At 44.1% G+C, this 17,495-nt stretch overlaps 1 protein-coding gene across 6 annotated transcripts in view; it reads right to left on the reverse strand.

Annotated features, from left to right (window-relative positions):
• Nucleotides 1-17,495, reverse strand: part of LARGE1 (LARGE xylosyl- and glucuronyltransferase 1) — a 609,153-nt gene that overhangs the window by 118,703 nt on the left and 472,955 nt on the right. For all 6 annotated transcript variants that reach the window (XM_019961264.2, XM_070788583.1, XM_070788584.1 and 3 more), the window contains one exon: nt 16,941-17,045. In XM_019961264.2, the coding sequence (XP_019816823.1) occupies nt 16,941-17,045 (105 nt within the window). The remainder of the gene's footprint in view (nt 1-16,940; nt 17,046-17,495) is intronic.

Consider the following 17,495-nt stretch of genomic DNA (forward strand, 5'->3'; position numbering starts at 1 on the left):
AATCAGGTTGTTGGGAGAATTCAGTTTCTTATGGTTGTAGGACTGAGCTTCCCTATTACTTGCTGACTGTGAGCTGGGACACTTTATTGGCTCCTTAAGGTTACTTACATTCCTTGTCACTTTGTCCCCTCTATCTTCAAACTAGTTAAGGCACAATGAGTCTTCCTTGTGGTTCAAATCTGAATTCCCTTCTGCAACATCTGTTCTGCTCCCCAGTGGAGGAAGTTTTCTGCTTTTAAGGACTCCCATGATTAGACTGGGCCTCTCAGATAATCCAGGATAATCTCCCTATTTTAAGCTCCATAATTACAGCTGCAAAATCTCTTTTGCCATGTAACATAACAACCACAGGTCCAGGGATTAGGGCATGGACATCTTTGGGTGGGTAGGCATTCTGCCTACCAAAGCGGCAGCAGGGGAATAATCAAAATGTTATTTGATTTTTGTAGTTGATATTTGTATTTGATTTATATATTTTATAATGTTGCTAGAAAGTACAATGTAGAATGAATCTGAGTGAGGGCACTAGAGGTGCTATTGATACTTTGGATAAGACAGGGAGGCCCACCATGAGGAGATGACACCCAAGAGGCCTGAAGGAAGTAATGGGGTGAGTGGGAGTGTGGGGGGCTGGTGGAACAACAGTCCAGGCAGAGGGCTGAGGCAGGGATGGGAATGCATTTGGGCAACAATCAGAGGCCAGCAGGGCTCAACAGGAGTGCCCAGGGAAGAGAAGAGGCCATGTGTCTGGAGAGCTAGCCAAGACCAGCCCAGGAAGACCCTTGCCCAGATGCTGGGCTTTGACACAATTCACTCTGGGCTGCTGGTGTTCTTTACAAACTCTAAAGCTAAGGCAGGAAAACAGGATCAAATGCACAGCTCTAAAGCATGTTAATTAATTCAGGGAGCTCAAAGAGCATGGAAGGAAGAATTGACAGCATTCTCAGTCTGAGAACTTGCAGAATCTGATTCACTAGAGTATCACTAGAGTGTAGGCGAGGGGGACAGGAATGGCCTGGACATGGGCTACTCATCTGGAGCCTGGTGAACTCCTGCCTGCTTGATGTCTCTGACCAGGGGGTGTGAGGCATGATGATGTGAAAGAAACAGATACATCCAGGTCCACTTCCACTCAGAGGTCTCTGCCGTCAAGAGAGGCCTCTGCCTAGATTATTATTATTCTAGATCTCTGCCAACTTCCCTTCCTCAGATCTTTAGCTCAAATATTACTTTCTCAGAGAACCCTTCTGTAAAAGAAGGTTCTTTCTAGAAGAATCCAATTCCCTCCCGTGCTTCTCAGCCATCACACTATGTCAGGGTTTTCCAGACTCAGAACTATGACTTTTTAAGTTGGATAACTCTTTGTTGTAGGAGACCCTCCTGTTTAGTGCAAGATGTGTAGCAGCCTCCTTGGCCTTTATCCACTAAATGCCATCAGTATCTCCCCAGCTGTGATAACTAGAAATGTCTCTGGACACTTTCAGTTGTCCCCTAGGACATCAAATGTGCCACCAACATGCTTTGATGACCACTGTTCTATGTTAGTCTTCAAAACACCATCTTCCAAAATTATTTCATTCAACAACAAAAACTTACTTACTCAATATGTAAGTAGTATACTATATGCCAGGTATAATTCTAGGGACAGGAGATAAAGTAGTGAAGTTAACAGACATAATTACAACCCCTGAGGAGCTTACATCCTCATAGAGAGACAGACAGTTCAGTTCAGTTCAGTCGCTCAGTCGTGTCCAACTCTCCACGACTCCATGAATCGCGGCACGCCAGGCCTCCCTGTCCATCACCAACTCCCGGAGTTCACCCAGACTCACATCCATCGAGTCAGTGATGCCATCCAGCCATCTCATCCTCTGTCGTCCCCTTCTCCTCCTGCCCCCAATCCGTCCCAGCATCAGAGTCTTTTCCAATGAGTCAACTCTTCCCATGAGGTGGCCAAAGTATTGGAGTTTCAGCTTTAGCATCATTCCTTCCAAAGAAATCCCAGGGCTGATCTCCTTCAGAATGGACTGGTTGGATCTCCTTGCAGTCCAAGGGACTCTCAAGAGTCTCTTCTCCAACACCACAGTTCAAAAGCATCAATTCTTCGGCACTCAGCCTTCTTCACAGTCCAACTCTCACATCCATACATGACCACAGGAAAAACCATAGCCTTGACTAGATGGACATTTGTTGGCAAAGTAGTCTCTGCTTTTGAATATACTATTTAGGTTGGTCATAACTTTTCTTCCAAGGAGTAAGCGTCTTTTAATTTCATGGCTGCAGTCACCATCTGCAGTGATTTTGGAGCCCAGAAAAATAAAGTCTGACACTATTTCCACTGTTTCCCCATCTATTTCCCATGAAGTGATGGGACCGGATGCCATGATCTTAGTTTTCTGAATGTTGAGCTTTAAGCCAACTTTTCCCTCTCTTCTATCACTTTCATCAAGAGGCTTTTTAGTTCCTCTTCACTTTCTGCCATAAGGGTGGTGTCATCTGCATATCTGAGGTTATTGATATTTCTCCCGGCAATCTTGATTCCAGCTTGTGTTTCTTCCAGCCCAGCGTTTCTCATGATGTACTCTGCATATAAGTTAAATGAGCAGGGTGACAATATACAGCCTTGACGTACTCCTTTTCCTATTTGGAACCAGTTTGTTGTTCCTTGTCCAGTTCTAACTGTTGCTTCCTGACCTGCATACAAATTTCTCAAGAGGCAGGTCAGGTGGTCTGGTATTCCCATCTCTTGAAGAATTTTCCACAGTTTATTGTGATCCACACAGTCAAAGGCTTTGGCATAGTCAATAAAGCAGAAATAGATGTTTTTCTGGAACTCTCTTGCTTTTTCCATGATCCAGTGGATGTTGGCAATTTGATCTCTGGTTCCTCTGCCTTTTCTAAAACCAGCTGGAACATCAGGAAGTTCACTGTTCACGTATTGCTGAAGCCTGGCTTGGAGAATTTTGAGCATTACTTTACTAGTGTGTGAGATGAGTGCAATTGTGCGGTAGTTTGAGCATTCTTTGGCATTGCTTTTCTTTGGGATTGGAATGAAAACTGACCTTTTCCAGTCCTGTGGCCACTGCTGAGTTTTCCAAATTTGCTGGCATATTGAGTGCAGCACTTTCACAGCATCATCTTTCAGGATTTGGAATAGCTCAACTGGAATTCCATCACCTCCACTAGCTTTGTTCGTAGTGATGCTTTCTAAGGCCCACTTGACTTCACATTCCAGGATGTCTGGCTCTAGGTCAGTGATCACACCATCGTGATTATCTGGGTTGTGAAGATCTTTTTTGTACAGTTCTTCTGTGTATTCTTGCCACCTCTTCTTAGTATCTTCTGCTTCTGTTAGGTCCATATCATTTCTGTCCTTTATCGAGCCCATCTTTGCATGAAATGTTCCCTTGGTATCTCTAATTTTCTTGAAGAGATCTCTAGTCTTTCCCATTCTGTTGTTTTCCTCTATTTCTTTGCATTGATCGCTGAAGAAGGCTTTCTTATTTCTTCTTGCTATTCTTTGGAACTCTGCATTCAGATGCTTATATCTTCCCTTTTCTCCTTTGCTTTTCACTTCTCTTCTTTTCACAGCTATTTGTAAGGCCTATTTGTAGCCAAAGATGGAGAAGCTCTATACAGTCAGCAAAAGCAAGACCAGGAGCTGACTGTGGCTCAGATCATGAACTCCTTATTGCCAAATTCAGACTTAAATTGAAGAAAGTGGGGAAAACCACTAGACCATTCAGGTATGACCTACATAAAATCCCTTATGATTATATAGTGGGAGTGAGAAATAGATTTAAGGGCCTAGATCTGATAGACAGAGTGCCTGATAAACTATGGAATGAGGTTTGTGACATTGTACAGGAGACAGGGATCAAGACCATCCCCATGGAAAAGAAAAGAGACAGATAATTATGAAGAAAATAGACAAAATGATCACAGAGCAGATGGCAATGAACACTATGGAGAAGAATGAGGCAGGCAAGGGTTAGAGTGAGGCTGCAGTCTGGAGGTGGATGGAGAGGCTCACAGGGTTAAATAAGGATGTTCAAGGGACAGCAGGAAAGGCAGAAGGGCTGGAGTTGGGTGGGTGTGGGAGCCCAGGAGATGACAACATCAAAGGACACCAGGGGAAGACTGCATCTCTCCCATGATGACAAGAGATCTCCTATGAATAGGGCTCCTGTTTGTCTCAGTCAGTGGCATCTCCAGGGCCTTGAAAGGTGCCTGATGAATGTTCCTAATGAATGGACACATGGATGGTCAGCTCTGGGGAGGGAGAGCTCAGCCCCAATTGTCTTCACTGGACAAAAGACAGCTAATATCAAAAGATGCTGAAGAGTCACACTTGTCTGTCCTGCCTGTGGATCTCAAATAGAAAAGGAAAGGGCAAGTAATACTAATATCTGACAATTTATTGATCCAAACATCGTCCTAAGCACTTTTCAAATATGATCTCATTTCTTCCTCAAAGCAGCCTTGTTAGGTGGGAACTCTTCTTGTCCTGATATGATAACTAAAGAAAGAAACTGGCCATTGCCCCAGATCATGGAGGCAAGACTACCTCAGGATAGTTCTTCTCCAGGACATAAGCAATACTATCTTTTAATAGGAAAAATGAAATAGGAGCTCAAGAAGCATAGGGTGATCAACACGGTTAGAGGTCAGACATCCTGCAGTCTCTTTTTCTACCTTGTAACTGATGACAACATGCAACATACATTTACTGAGCCTTGACTTAATTAGCCCTGATAAGCCCATCTTGCCTTATCATCTTAAATGTACTCTGTGATCTCACTGGCCTACAACAATCCTCTGTGAGGTAGAAGGACCAGCCATGTGCATCTTACTCCAAATAAACTGGGGCTCAGAGAATCAGTACCTGCAGGGAACCAGGGGTGATGAGTCCCCAGAAGAGGAGACTACGATGTATTATTCATCTTTTCTCCCTCAGATACTTATGGGGTCATCAGGTAGCCAAGGGAACAGATTTATCCTGTGTGAATCCACAAGGCAGCACTAAGGCCAAAGGAGATTTTGGTTTAGGACATGCCTCAGGTAAAATTACCAAACCTTAGAAAAAAGTTAAGTGCAGAAAAGTAGCTTGGATGGAATATCTGCTGAGTAGATTTCTGGTGGATTGAACCATCTCTGTGAGCACTCTTTTTAACAATTTATTTTATTTAAGTATAGTTTATTTGCAATATTGTGCTCATTTCTACTGTACAGCAAAATGATTCAGTTATACATGAAGTGAAGTTGCTCAGTTGTGTATGACTCTTTGCGACCCCATGGACTATAGCCTACCAGGCTCCTCTGTCCATGGGATTTTCCAGGCAAGGGTACTGGAGTGGGTTGCCATTTCCTTCTCCAGGGGATCTTCCCAACCCAGGGATTTAACCTGGGTCTCCCGCATTGCAGACCGATGCTTTACCATCTGAGCCACCAGGGAAGCCCAGTTATACATATATACTATATATATGTATATATATTCTTCATATTCTTTTCCATTATGGTTTATCACAGGATACTGAATATTGTCCCTTGTGCTGTACAGTAGGACCTTGCTGTTCATTCATGCTATTACCCATCTTGTTGTTGTTCAGTTGCTAAATCATGTCCAACTCTTTGTGTCCCCTTGGACTACAGCACATTGGGTTTCACTATCTCCCAGGGTTTGTTCAAACTCATGTTCACTGACTCACTGATGCTATCCAACCATCTCATCCTCTGTCACCCCCATCTCCTCCTCAATCTTTCCCAGCATCAGGGTCCTTTCCAGTAAATTAGTGCCTGCTGCTGCTACTAAGTCGCTGCAGTCGTGTCCGACTCTGTGCAACCACATAGATGGCAGCCCACCAGGCTCCCCCGTCCCTGGGATTCTCCAGGCAAGAACACTGGAGTGGGCTGCCATTGCCTTCCCCAAATTAGTGCCTACTAATCCCAAATTCCCAATTCATTCCCCACCACCACTCCAGGCAGGAGCTCTCTTACTCATTGACGTCAATGTCCAGGAGGATCTTGGGTGCATCACAGCTTCATGAACCAGCCTGTAAGATCTTGGATTCATGATCCTCAATGGTGACAGAGAACTCCTTTCCAAGACAGCCTGGCACAATGAAGAGGATACCTGCATCCCACTTGGGCCCCACTGAACATTCATGTTACACTTGTGTATAATTGCTGTAACTATCTGAGCCTGAAACTGTTAATACTACTACTTACAAAACAGTTTTTTTTTTTTTTTTTTTGGTGGGGGGCGCATCATTTAATAGACACTGAACTTGGAATACAAATCAAGAAAATACGGTACATCCTGCTCTCTGAAGAGTTATTCTCTACTTTGAAAAACTGTCACAAATGGCAAACCCCACTCAAGGAACCTGGATCACCAGTCTCCCATCAGAATCATCTTGCTGTGCAGTCATGCTGAAGACAACTCTACTCCAAATGAAGAAGCATTTAGTACTTCATTACGTACTTTGTAGCCAAGCCTCAACAATTACATGTTGCAGTCAATATTATTTTATAGTTAATTAATTTCCTTTTTGTCTTTATATCACAGCTAGGGCATTGTATTGATTTTATTGAAATTACACTTGTAGACAGTGTAATATAGGCAATCTTTGAATTTTACTCCAGGATTGTAAAAGAGGTGCTCAAAATATGTGTCACAAAAAACAGGGCAAGACCATGGGCTGAATGAAAAGAAGCCATTTTCATTATTTTTTTGATGGACCCTAAGTTAAGAACTAAAATGCAGCCAAATAAAAAACACAAGGATTTTAGTTCTTATCAGTTTCTCCAGGTTAGGGCCTAAAAAGTGACACCTTAAACAGGCATGTTAAATGATTCAGAAAAGTGTGCGAAAGTGTACAGGCAGAGGTGTGAGCCTCCGATAGTCTGATAAGAGCCAGAGGATGCCATCAGAATTAGAATGTCACCCTCAAGCAGAGAAATCAGGCTATGGAGAGGTGACCTACCAATCAAGATTAAAGCCATCTCACACCCCATTCTTTCATATGGAAAGTTCTAGAGGGCTGTTGTCTGATGACTATTTCAGATATGCAACTGCACACATGTTGTTAAGAAGGTCCAATGTATACACTATTGATACTACATATAAAATAGATAACCAATGAGAACCTACTGCATAGCTCAGGGAACTCTACTCAGTGTTCTGTGGTGATCTAAAAGGGGAAGGAAATTAAAAAAAGAGGGGATATATGTATATGATTCATTTTGCTATGTAGTAGAAAACAACACAACATTGCAAATCAACTATTCTTCAATAAAAATTCATAAGAAAAGGTGTAATAATATGGTGTCTATGTCCTTACAGTAGGAAAATGAATGAGATCCTATAGTATGAAAGATAATAAACATTTCTACTAAGTGTGGTATCAGATGAATGGTTCCTAGAACAGCAAGCATCTTTCATAGGGACTATTCTACACACTCCATTTAAATACTTGTATGCCAAGGACTCAAGCAGAGAAATCGGGCTATGGAGAGGTGACCAAGGACTACAGAGCTCAAAAAGTGATAATCTCTGTCCTGAGTTCATGTAAAGGTGGTTTTTCCCAAACCTGTTTCCATGTTTTTAGGATCAAGTAGGAGTGGGGAATGCTAGTGGGCTTAACAGCTTTACTTCTGGACTTCCCAGCATTTCTAATATGCCAGCATGTAATCTGAACGTCCAAGGGAGGGGTAGAATATGCGGATTTCTCAACCTCTCCGTCCACAGTTTCTGAGCACATATTACCGTCTCCTGCAATATCTCCCAGAATTAGTCTAGAAAATGCCAGTCCAGGGTTACTGCAGGGCTGATGTTCAAATGTGAATCTCAACCAGGCTACAGGCTCAAGTCACACTGAATTTATTTGTAGATATGCAAACTCTCCTCTACTAGACAATCATCTTCTTGAAGGAAGGCTCTTGGTATCACATTTAAAAAATAATTTTCTGTCTCAAATAACAGGTATTCAGCATGTGCTGAATGAACAAGCTACATTTAAATCTGGTTTCTTTGGATGGAATTATTATAGACAGAAATCATCCAAACACAATATTGCTTTCCAGCATGAAGAGATCTTGGTTCCTGACCCAAGGAAGGCTCAGGGAAATGAAGACTTGCCTAGGGTTGTAGAACGCCCTGTATCAGAGGCCAGAGCAGAGGGTTGACCTACATCTCATACTGCCAGTCATCCCACTCAAAGTATCTCTTTCACGGTTATTTAGCAAGTTGTCAAATGTTGGTTTCCTTAATCACCACCATGAAATTTACCACGGTGTCCAACTTTGCCATCAATTACCTTTCCCTTACTTGTTCATGACCCAGTTTGATCCAAACTCAGAGGTGAGTCAGTCCTTGAATATCCCAGTTTTGTTGTTCTGCAGATAAGGATTCCTAGAGAAATTCTTCCTCCCTCCCTAGAGAGCCAGGTCTCCATCTGCCTGTCTCTGGCCTAATTTGGAGACTGAAAGGAACAGGATGCAGTTTACTTTTAAATTGTTCCTTAAAGCACATCTTCTGGTTAATGTTATGTCCTTAATACAGAAGAACACGTCCTCTCTGTAAGCAATGTCTGGGATCCTGTGCAAATAAGCCTCCTATAAACTTGCCATCTTCTCTCAGCTGGCCTGCCTTCCCCCACTCCTTCTCCAATCACCTGCTACTTTGAGTTGTCTTCCCCTTCTCTTTTTTGCTGGTGTTTGTTTTTAAGATACTCACTAACAGCATATGAACTGAAGTGGGTTGAATCTTTATGAGACTATCATCATCTTAGTTTTATTTGTTTTTAAAGTTCTACAGACAGCTGAGTGCTGGGTGAATGACAGCTGCTTGCACAGAAGAGATGATGAATAGATAGAACAGTTGGGAGTGAAAACATCTCTGTGCAAGGATGTGGGAGTTCCCCTTTATTCCACCTGGGCAGCTGCAGCAAGGACCCTGTGCTGGTGTCTATCTAGTCATCCACAGCTGCTATGCTTTAGGGGCTCCCTTAACACAGAATTAACACATTATTGACTACAGACATTTGGTCATGGCATATTGTCATCACCAGAGACATATTAATACATCTTTGTTACCTGAACGTTATTGACTGGAGACATATCAATACATTTTTAGAGAGTGATGCAATAAACATCACCATGGGAAGTTGTTAGAACTTAAAGTTGATCAAGAGTTCATTATACAGCTTAGGATTGTTATCATTCACATTTTGCTCCATTATGTTTTTGTTCCAATCTTGCATATATTATAAATGCAAAATTTTAAAAAACGGCCCATTGTGAAATTTTGAGTGAAGAAGAAGTTTTAGGTGAATTTTATGTAGACATTTTCTCTTATTATCCGAGCAACACATATACTAGTGTCTCAGAAGATGATAGCTCTTCAGAATATAGTTCTGATTCAGAAGACGTGAATATTGGATCAACAATAAGACCAACAACTTTAGTGATTGATTCTGATACATTCAGTGAACATGAAACTCAGGGTGCTGGAAAACACTCCTTAGCTTCTATAAAAGAGTGGGTTGAAGACATTTCACGAAAGTTAGAAGACTTTATAGGTATGTCAAGTGTAACTATTGACTATTATAACCCATTGCTAGTGAAATACCAGAATTAATTAGTTTTGGGGCAGCCAAAAGAAAAACCGCCAAGCCATAGTCATTAGTGTCTACAAAAATCCCCTGGTCAGTAGTGAGTTAAATCATAAATTGCTTTAATAAGGAGGGAGGGGGCTAAATGGGAGAGGTAGGCAGATCTTCCCTCCTATTTTAGGGGCCTGTGGGTTCTGTACAGCTGACTGGAAAGGGAAACAAAGAGGAAGGGGATCTGGCTGGCTCTTCAAAGGTGAATGTCTATCACAAAAGATAATTCTGCCGCCGCTGCTGCTGCTAAGTTGCTTCAGTCGTGTCTGACTCTGTGCGACCCTATAGACGGCAGCCCACCAGGCTCCCCCATCCCTGGGATTCTCCAGGCAAGAACACTGGAGTGGGTTGCCATTTCCTTCTCCAATGCATGAAAGTGAAAAGTGAAAATGAAGTCGCTCAGTCATGTCCGACTCTTTGCGACCCCATGGACTGCAGCCTACCAGGCTCCTCTGTCCATGGGATTTTCCAGGCAAGAGTACTGGAGTGGGGTGCCACTGCCTTCTCCGAAGATAATTCTGCTGGTGCTGCTGCTGCTGCTAAGTCGCTTCAGTCGTGTCTGACTCTGTGCGACCCCATAGACGGCAGCCCACCAGGCTCCCCTGTCCCTGGGATTCTCCAGGCAAGAACAGTGGAGTGGGTTGCCATTTCCTTCTCCAGTGCATGAAGTGAAAAGTGAAAGTGAAGTCGCTCAGTCGTGTCCGACTCTTAGCAACCCCATGGACTGCAGCCCACCAGGCTCCTCCATCCATGGAATTTTCCAGGCAAGAGTACTGGAGTGGGGTGCCATTGCCTTCTCCGAGAAGATAATTCTAAGATCTAACAAAGACAACACGTGGTTACGGTGCTCTGTAGGATGCCTGGTGAACACAGCTGAATTTGATCAACATGGCTGAAACCTGAATTCCTTGAAAACAGGTACTCGGCTAGGCTACGGTCAAGAAGAGAAAGAAAAACAACCAAATTCCAAGATCACTTGGATTTACCAGCCCTGCCTGGAGCTATACCACGACCTCAGAGTCTCTCTGACGGCTCTGGGTAGGACTATCATTCTCAGATCACGGACAAGGAACTCAAGGCTTGGAGAGCCTGAAAGTGAAAGTGGAAGTCACTTAGTCCTGTCTGACTCTTTGCGACCCCATGGAATACTCCAGGCCAGAATACTGGAGTGGGTAGCCATTCCCTTCTCCAGGGGATCTTCCCAAACCAGGGATCGAACCTGAGCAGCTTTCCAAAGGCACAAAGCAACAAGGTCAAGTCTTGAAGGCCCATCTTCCAACTCTAACATTTCATGCATTTTCTGGGGATCTTCCAAGCAGAACACAGCTGATACATATAAGTTGTCATTTTTTTCTAAAATAATATGAAAAGTTAACCTTTTCTAGGCAGTGGAGAGATTAAAATCTGCAAGGTGACTATGTCATACTTGGGGAAAGGCAAAAAAAGGACTTTTTCTGACCCAAGGGCTTAGGAAACCTTAGCAAACCCTAGGCAATCAGTTAATCCCCATTTTTAAAGCAAGTGGCGGCTTCCCTGGTGGTAAAGTGGTTAAGAATTCACCTGTTACTGCAGGGGACATGGGTTTGATCATGGCATCCGGTCCCATCACTTCATGGGAAACAGATGGAGAAACAGTGTCAGACTTTATTTTTCTGGGCTCCAAAATCACTGCAGATGGTGACGGCAGCCATGAAATTAAAAGACGCTTACTCCTTGGAAAGAAAGTTATGACCAACCTAGATAGCATATTCAAAAGCAGAGACTTTACTCTGCCAACGAAGGTCCATCTAGTCAAGGCTATGGTTTTTCCTGTGGTCATGTATGGATGTGAGAGTTGGACTGTGAAGAAGGCTGAGCACCAAAGAATTGATGCTTTTGAACTGTGGTGTCGGAGAAGAGACTCTTGAGAGTCCCTTGGACTGCAAGGAGATCCAACCAGTCCATTCTGAAGGAGATCAGCCCTGGGATTTCTTTGGAAGGAATGATGCTAAAGCTGAAACTCCAATACTTTGGCCACCTCATGGGAAGAGTTGACTCATTGGAAAAGACTCTGATGCTGGGACGGATTGGGGGCAGGAGGAAAAGGGGACGACAGAGGATGAGATGGCTGGATGGCATCACTGGCTTGATGGACTTGAGTCTGAGTGAACTCCGGGAGTTGGTGATGGACAGGGAGGCCTTCGTGCTGTGGTTCATGGGGCCGCAGAGAGTCGGACACGACTGAGCGACTGAACTGAACTGAACTGGGAGGTTCCTATGTGCCTCGAGGCAACTAAGCCCTCGTGCCACAACGACTGAGCCTGCACACCTACAGCCTGTGCTTTGCAACAAGAGAAGCCACCACAGTGAGAAGCCTGCACACGGCAACTAGAAAGCAGCTCCTGTTTACCAAAACTAGAGAAAGCTCACGTGCAGCAACAAAAACCCAGTGCAGCCAAAAATAAGTGAATAAAATCTTTTAAAAAAAGATGTTAAAAAAACAACAAAGCAGGTGGATCTCATTCATCTAATGGAATAAGTGGTAGAAAAATACAACAGGCCATAGACTAAAAGCTGATTAAACAACTAACCTCATTAATATTCACACACTAGGTACTGTTGTTATTTATCGTATTTTACCAGGGAGAGAACTAAGGTTTAAGGAGGCAACTTGGCTAAGCTCCCAGAGACTAAGCAGCTGAATTCCAGCCTAACCCGAAACTGCCTTAGTTTCCCAGCACCAAGCTGAAGGCTCAGCACAGGGCTTGGCTGAAGACACCCTGTCTGGATGCCTGAGATGCACTTGGATTCAGGGAGACAGGTTCCCTCAAGTGGAGTCCTCACAATTTCCAAGAGAATCTAAATGACTGGCCTGGATGACTCATCCACTGATGTGTGGCACAATCCTCAGTCTTAAAATAACAAATCCCGTCATGAAAGTCAATGCATTTTGATGTCCCATAAATCCTTTTCTAATGATCACTTGATGTCACTGGCTGATTTAAATGGACACATCACTTCTACCAGGGTTTTCCCCCATCTGCTCTGCCCTTTCAAAAGCAGCAAGAAGGGAAGGAACTCACTGTCTTGGCATACCAAGTAGGAGCTGAGGGTTTAGGTACCTGTCTGTCTCCTAACCTCACAGGCAGAGATAGACCAGGAGGAGCAGGAGGGGACATGCCATTTTGGTCATAATAAATTCCCCAGTGTGCTACATTTTTCTTTCCCCTTGCAAACCCAGATTGATAACCGGTGGTTTTTGTTTGATGTGGATAATCACGGCCCTGATCCTGTGCCCTGGAGGCACTATAGTTTATCTCCATGTGACATTTTCTATTATTCCATGCTGTGGAAGGCAGGGACTAAACACACACCGGGGTTTACCTGCAATGCCCCTTCACCCTTCAGAGAAGCATGGGTGTCTCCAGCTTTAAGAAAGCCTGGAGTGAAGGTGTAGAAATCCAGGCACAGGAGATCAACATGAGGTGATCATTCTCTGAGCAAAAGAAGCAGGGGAAGCCCTCTCACTGGCCCACTGTGGGTCTCTAAAGGGTCCAGCCTCAAACGCACTGATAAAACCGTCCCTTGGAGGGGAAGGGGAAACAAGGTATCATATTTAATCAGTGCAGATCCTTGCACCTTCTGCTCCAGAAACATCTTGGAGACTTTGTATAATGTAGAACCCTGGGCTCCTCCAGACCTTTCAAGGTGCAGAGTCAAGATCCCACATTTTTTAAAAACAGTATTATTCTGTTGTATTTTGTGATTTGTTGAATAAGATAACAAAAGCATCAAGAGTTCTTACATTATTGTTTGCCTAAAATATTGCAATGATTCCGAAGTCACAGAAAGAAGAAATTATTTTCATGCTTTCTCTTCTTGATCAGATCAAATTTCTCTCCATGCATTGTTAACTTTGTAGTTAAGGTAGAGAAATGATTTAAACAATTTTGCAGTTCTCTTTCCTCACTTTGTATAACCTGCACGGTCCAGGAATTTCACATAAAAAGGCTTTACAAAGACCAAAGTCACTTCGTTCAGAACTTTCTAGCAGCTAAAATGATCTAATACGCTCATAGATTTAAGTAGTCAAATCTCACCTGTCCCCAGATCTTTGACACAGAGCCAGGTGACCAGCGGACAGTCCCAACTGAAAGTGATTTACTGAGACAGGGTTACCTTTTAAAAAAGGATTCTTGATTCTGAGGCCACTAAAATTCAAGCTAGGAAGGTTAGTGGTCAACAGCAGGCTCCTTACTTATCAGATTCCAACCTTTAACTCTCTAAGCTTGAGTTTCCTAGGTATAAAATAGAGATGAGAATAGTTCCTGCCCCATGAGGTTAGTGTGAGGATCAGATGAGAGTAACACCTAGAACACAATGGGCACAGCACTTGGCCAGTACTTAGCTGGGATGCAGAGACATCGCCTTGCCCATTACCATAACAGAAATACCTCCACACCAGCTAATCAGAGCTGCTGATTTGAGCCCATTTTGGGGCCCCCTCCCTGAACCTGAAGAATTGATGCTTTTGAACTGTGGTGTTGGAAAAGACTCCTGAGAGTCCTTTGGACAGCAAGGAGATCAAACCAGTCAATTCTAAAAGAAATCAACCTTGAATATTCATTGGAAGGACTGATGCTGAAGCTGAAGCTTCAATACTTTGGCCAACTGATGTGAAGCGCCAACTCACTGGAAAAAGACTCTGATGCTAGGAAGGACTGAAGGCAGGAGGAGAAGAGGATGACAGAGGACAAGATGGCTGGATGGTATCACTGACTCAATGGACATGAGTTTGAGCAAGCTCCGGGAGATGGTGAAGGACAGGGAAGCCTGGAGTGCTGCAGTCCACAGGGTTACAAAGAGTCGGACACAACTGAGCGACCGAACAACAACCACCCTGAACATGGCCTCTCTCAGGGATGGCCAGAATCCCCCACCATTCTGTGACTCAAGGGTTAATACCCTGTACAGCAGGGAAGTGCTGGAGGTTAAAATTTGTCAACTGCAGCCCCCACAGGTTGTGACGCCTGGTAGGTGTTACAGAGGAAAATGACATCCTGTGAGGGACGCCTGGACCTTCTGGCAAATGTCAGCTAAGGAATGTCTCCCCACTCAGGTCGGCCTTCAATACAGGCATCCCTGACCTCTGGCTGCCCAGGACATTCAGCCTGGACCTTTCTTTCCTTGTCTTATTCCAGCTCTGACCCCACTCTGACCCGATCTCTGAATGTGCACATCTGGATGCTCAACTCTCATCCTTCATCCTGTGGCCGCTGGGGTCTCATATTTGCATCTGACCCTCAGCACTCAAAGCTGACTGACTCCTCCCACTACAGACTCACCTGAGTCTCCAGGATCGTCTACCACATATCACCTTCGGGGGCACCACCCCCAGACCCCTGCCCTAACTCAGTAGAGCTGGTCTAGGTTCTGAGTCCCAGCCCTTCTTGGTCTGGCCTATCCTACTGCTCTCCCTGAGCTCCAAGTTCTCATCCTGACCCACAACACAGGTCTTCACCCTTGAGAACTGGGTGTCAAAGCAAAGAGGATCTCCGGAGGCATTCTGAAGGTAGACAGTGGCAGGACCAGAGCCTAAAGAGGGGAGATTACTCTAGTTTCCTTCTTTATAAGCTCTACAAGGTCATGGGCTATGTCTGGTACACTAGCACAGGGCCCAGCACACAGTAAGTGTTAGACAGACAGGAGGTGAACGAAGAATGAATGAATGAATGACACTACTAATAGAGACAAAGAAGAGAAGAGACCCATGTGTGGGGTTAGCAGCAAGACAGAAAATGGATTTGATTTCTGACACAGGGTGTTTAGGGGCTATGCTCCTTTTAACTACCAATTACCAAATATATGTGCCTTTTCTCCTTCCAGGCACATGGCTGTGTTACACTTGGCCACACCCACTGAAGGTGGGCACAGCCACATGGTATCCTTTAGCCAATTTAATGTTGTTGGAAATGTCACTTCTTGGAAAAGACACATGCACCTCAGTGTTCACTGCAGCATTATTTACAACAGCCAAAACACGAAAGCAACGTGAAAGTTCCTTGTTAGATGAAAGGATAAAGAAGATGTGGTATATACACATGATGGAATATTACTCAGCCACAAAAGGATGAAATAATACCACTTGCAGCAACATGAATGCAACTAGAGATGATCATACTAAGTGAAGGAAGCCATTCAGAGAAAGACAAGCATCATATGCATCACTTATATGTGGAATCTGAAAGAAAAAGGTACAAATGAACTTATATACAAAGCAGAAATAGACACATAGACATAGAAAACAAACTGATGGTTACCAAGGTGGAAGGGGGGAGGGATAAATTAGGAGTTTGAGATTAGCATATACATACTACTATATAAAAAATAGATAGCCAGCAAGGACCTACTGTATAGCACAGGGAACTATATTCAATATTTTGTAAAAACGTATAGGGGAAAAGAATCTGAAAAAAAATATGTATGTATAGCTGAATCACTGCCATACATCTGAAACTAACACATTATAAATCAACTATACTTCGAGTTAAAAAAAATTGCAAAAAAAAATTATGTCACTTTTAATCAGAAACTTTAAGAGTCAGTAAGACATCAGGGGACTTCCCCAGGGGTACAGTGACTAAGACTCTACACTCCCAATGCAGGGTGCTTGGGTTTGATTCCTAGTCAGGGAATTAAGGCCTTCCAAGGTGGCGCTAGTGGTAAAGAACTCTCCTGCCAATTCAGGAGATGTAAGAGATGTGGGTTCGATCCCTGGGTTGGGAAGATCCCCTGGAGGAGGAAATGGCACCCCACTCCAGTATTCTTGCCTGGAAAATTCCATGGACAGAGGAGCCTGGTGGGCTATAGTCCATGGGGTTGCAAAGAGTCAGACGTGTCTGAAGTGACTTAGTACCCACACAGGGAACTAGATCCTACATGCTGCAACTATGACAGGTTGTAGCCCAAAAAAAAAAAAAAAAAAAAAAAATAAGCTACTTTGATCCCCATACAAAGACAATGAATCCTACAGGTGACACTCATAAAGATGCCAGCTGGATCAGGGACTGGAGGTCAGGAGAGAATGCCACCGACTGCCACGGCCCAGGAGCGACACTGCCTGTAGCTGCAGCCCTAAGCAAGCACCAGAGGGCCAACTCGAGTACAGTCTGCTGCCGAGCTCAGGCAACCAGGTGGCTTCTCCGTGCTTTGACTTACCTCCTCTTCCTGAGAAAGTCCTCACATCACATCGCACCCCACCCTCCAGTGCCCAGCATGTCACCCTCCTGAGTTTACCTGTGTTGTAGCCTCTTCCAAGGGCAGGCCAAGGACGGTGATTTTTCCACAGGTTTCCAAGGTACCAATCACTCTGGTTCTCTACCAGGCCCAGGACCTGCTGACCTGCAAAGTACAGAGAATGCAAAAGTCATAAAAGAAGCCGAGCCACGTGAGTACAGAACAGGGAACAGCAGCAAATCATCGTAATGCAGCTTTCGTTTATGAGGTACCGAGACCTGATGTAAGTGCTTAACTTCTATTAACGTATTTAATTCTCACACTTAGGCAGCTTAGCCATTTTCATCATCCCTATTTTATAGAAAAGAAATGGAGGTCACCCACAATAGCTAATTAACTTGCCCAAGGTCATTCATGGTTTCCCAAGTGCCACTAGTAGCAAAGAATTTGCCTGCCAATGCAGGAGATGTGGGTTTGCTCCCTGGGTCAGGAAGATCCCCTGCAGGAGTGCACAGCAACCCACTCCAGTATTCTTGCCTGGAGAATCCCATGGACAGAGGAGCCTGGCAGGGTGCAGTCCATGGGGTCGAAAAGAGTCGGACAGGACTGAACTGA

The sequence above is a fragment of the Bos indicus genome, chromosome 5 (assembly GCF_029378745.1).
Source record: "Bos indicus isolate NIAB-ARS_2022 breed Sahiwal x Tharparkar chromosome 5, NIAB-ARS_B.indTharparkar_mat_pri_1.0, whole genome shotgun sequence".
Lineage (NCBI taxonomy): Eukaryota > Metazoa > Chordata > Mammalia > Artiodactyla > Bovidae > Bos > Bos indicus.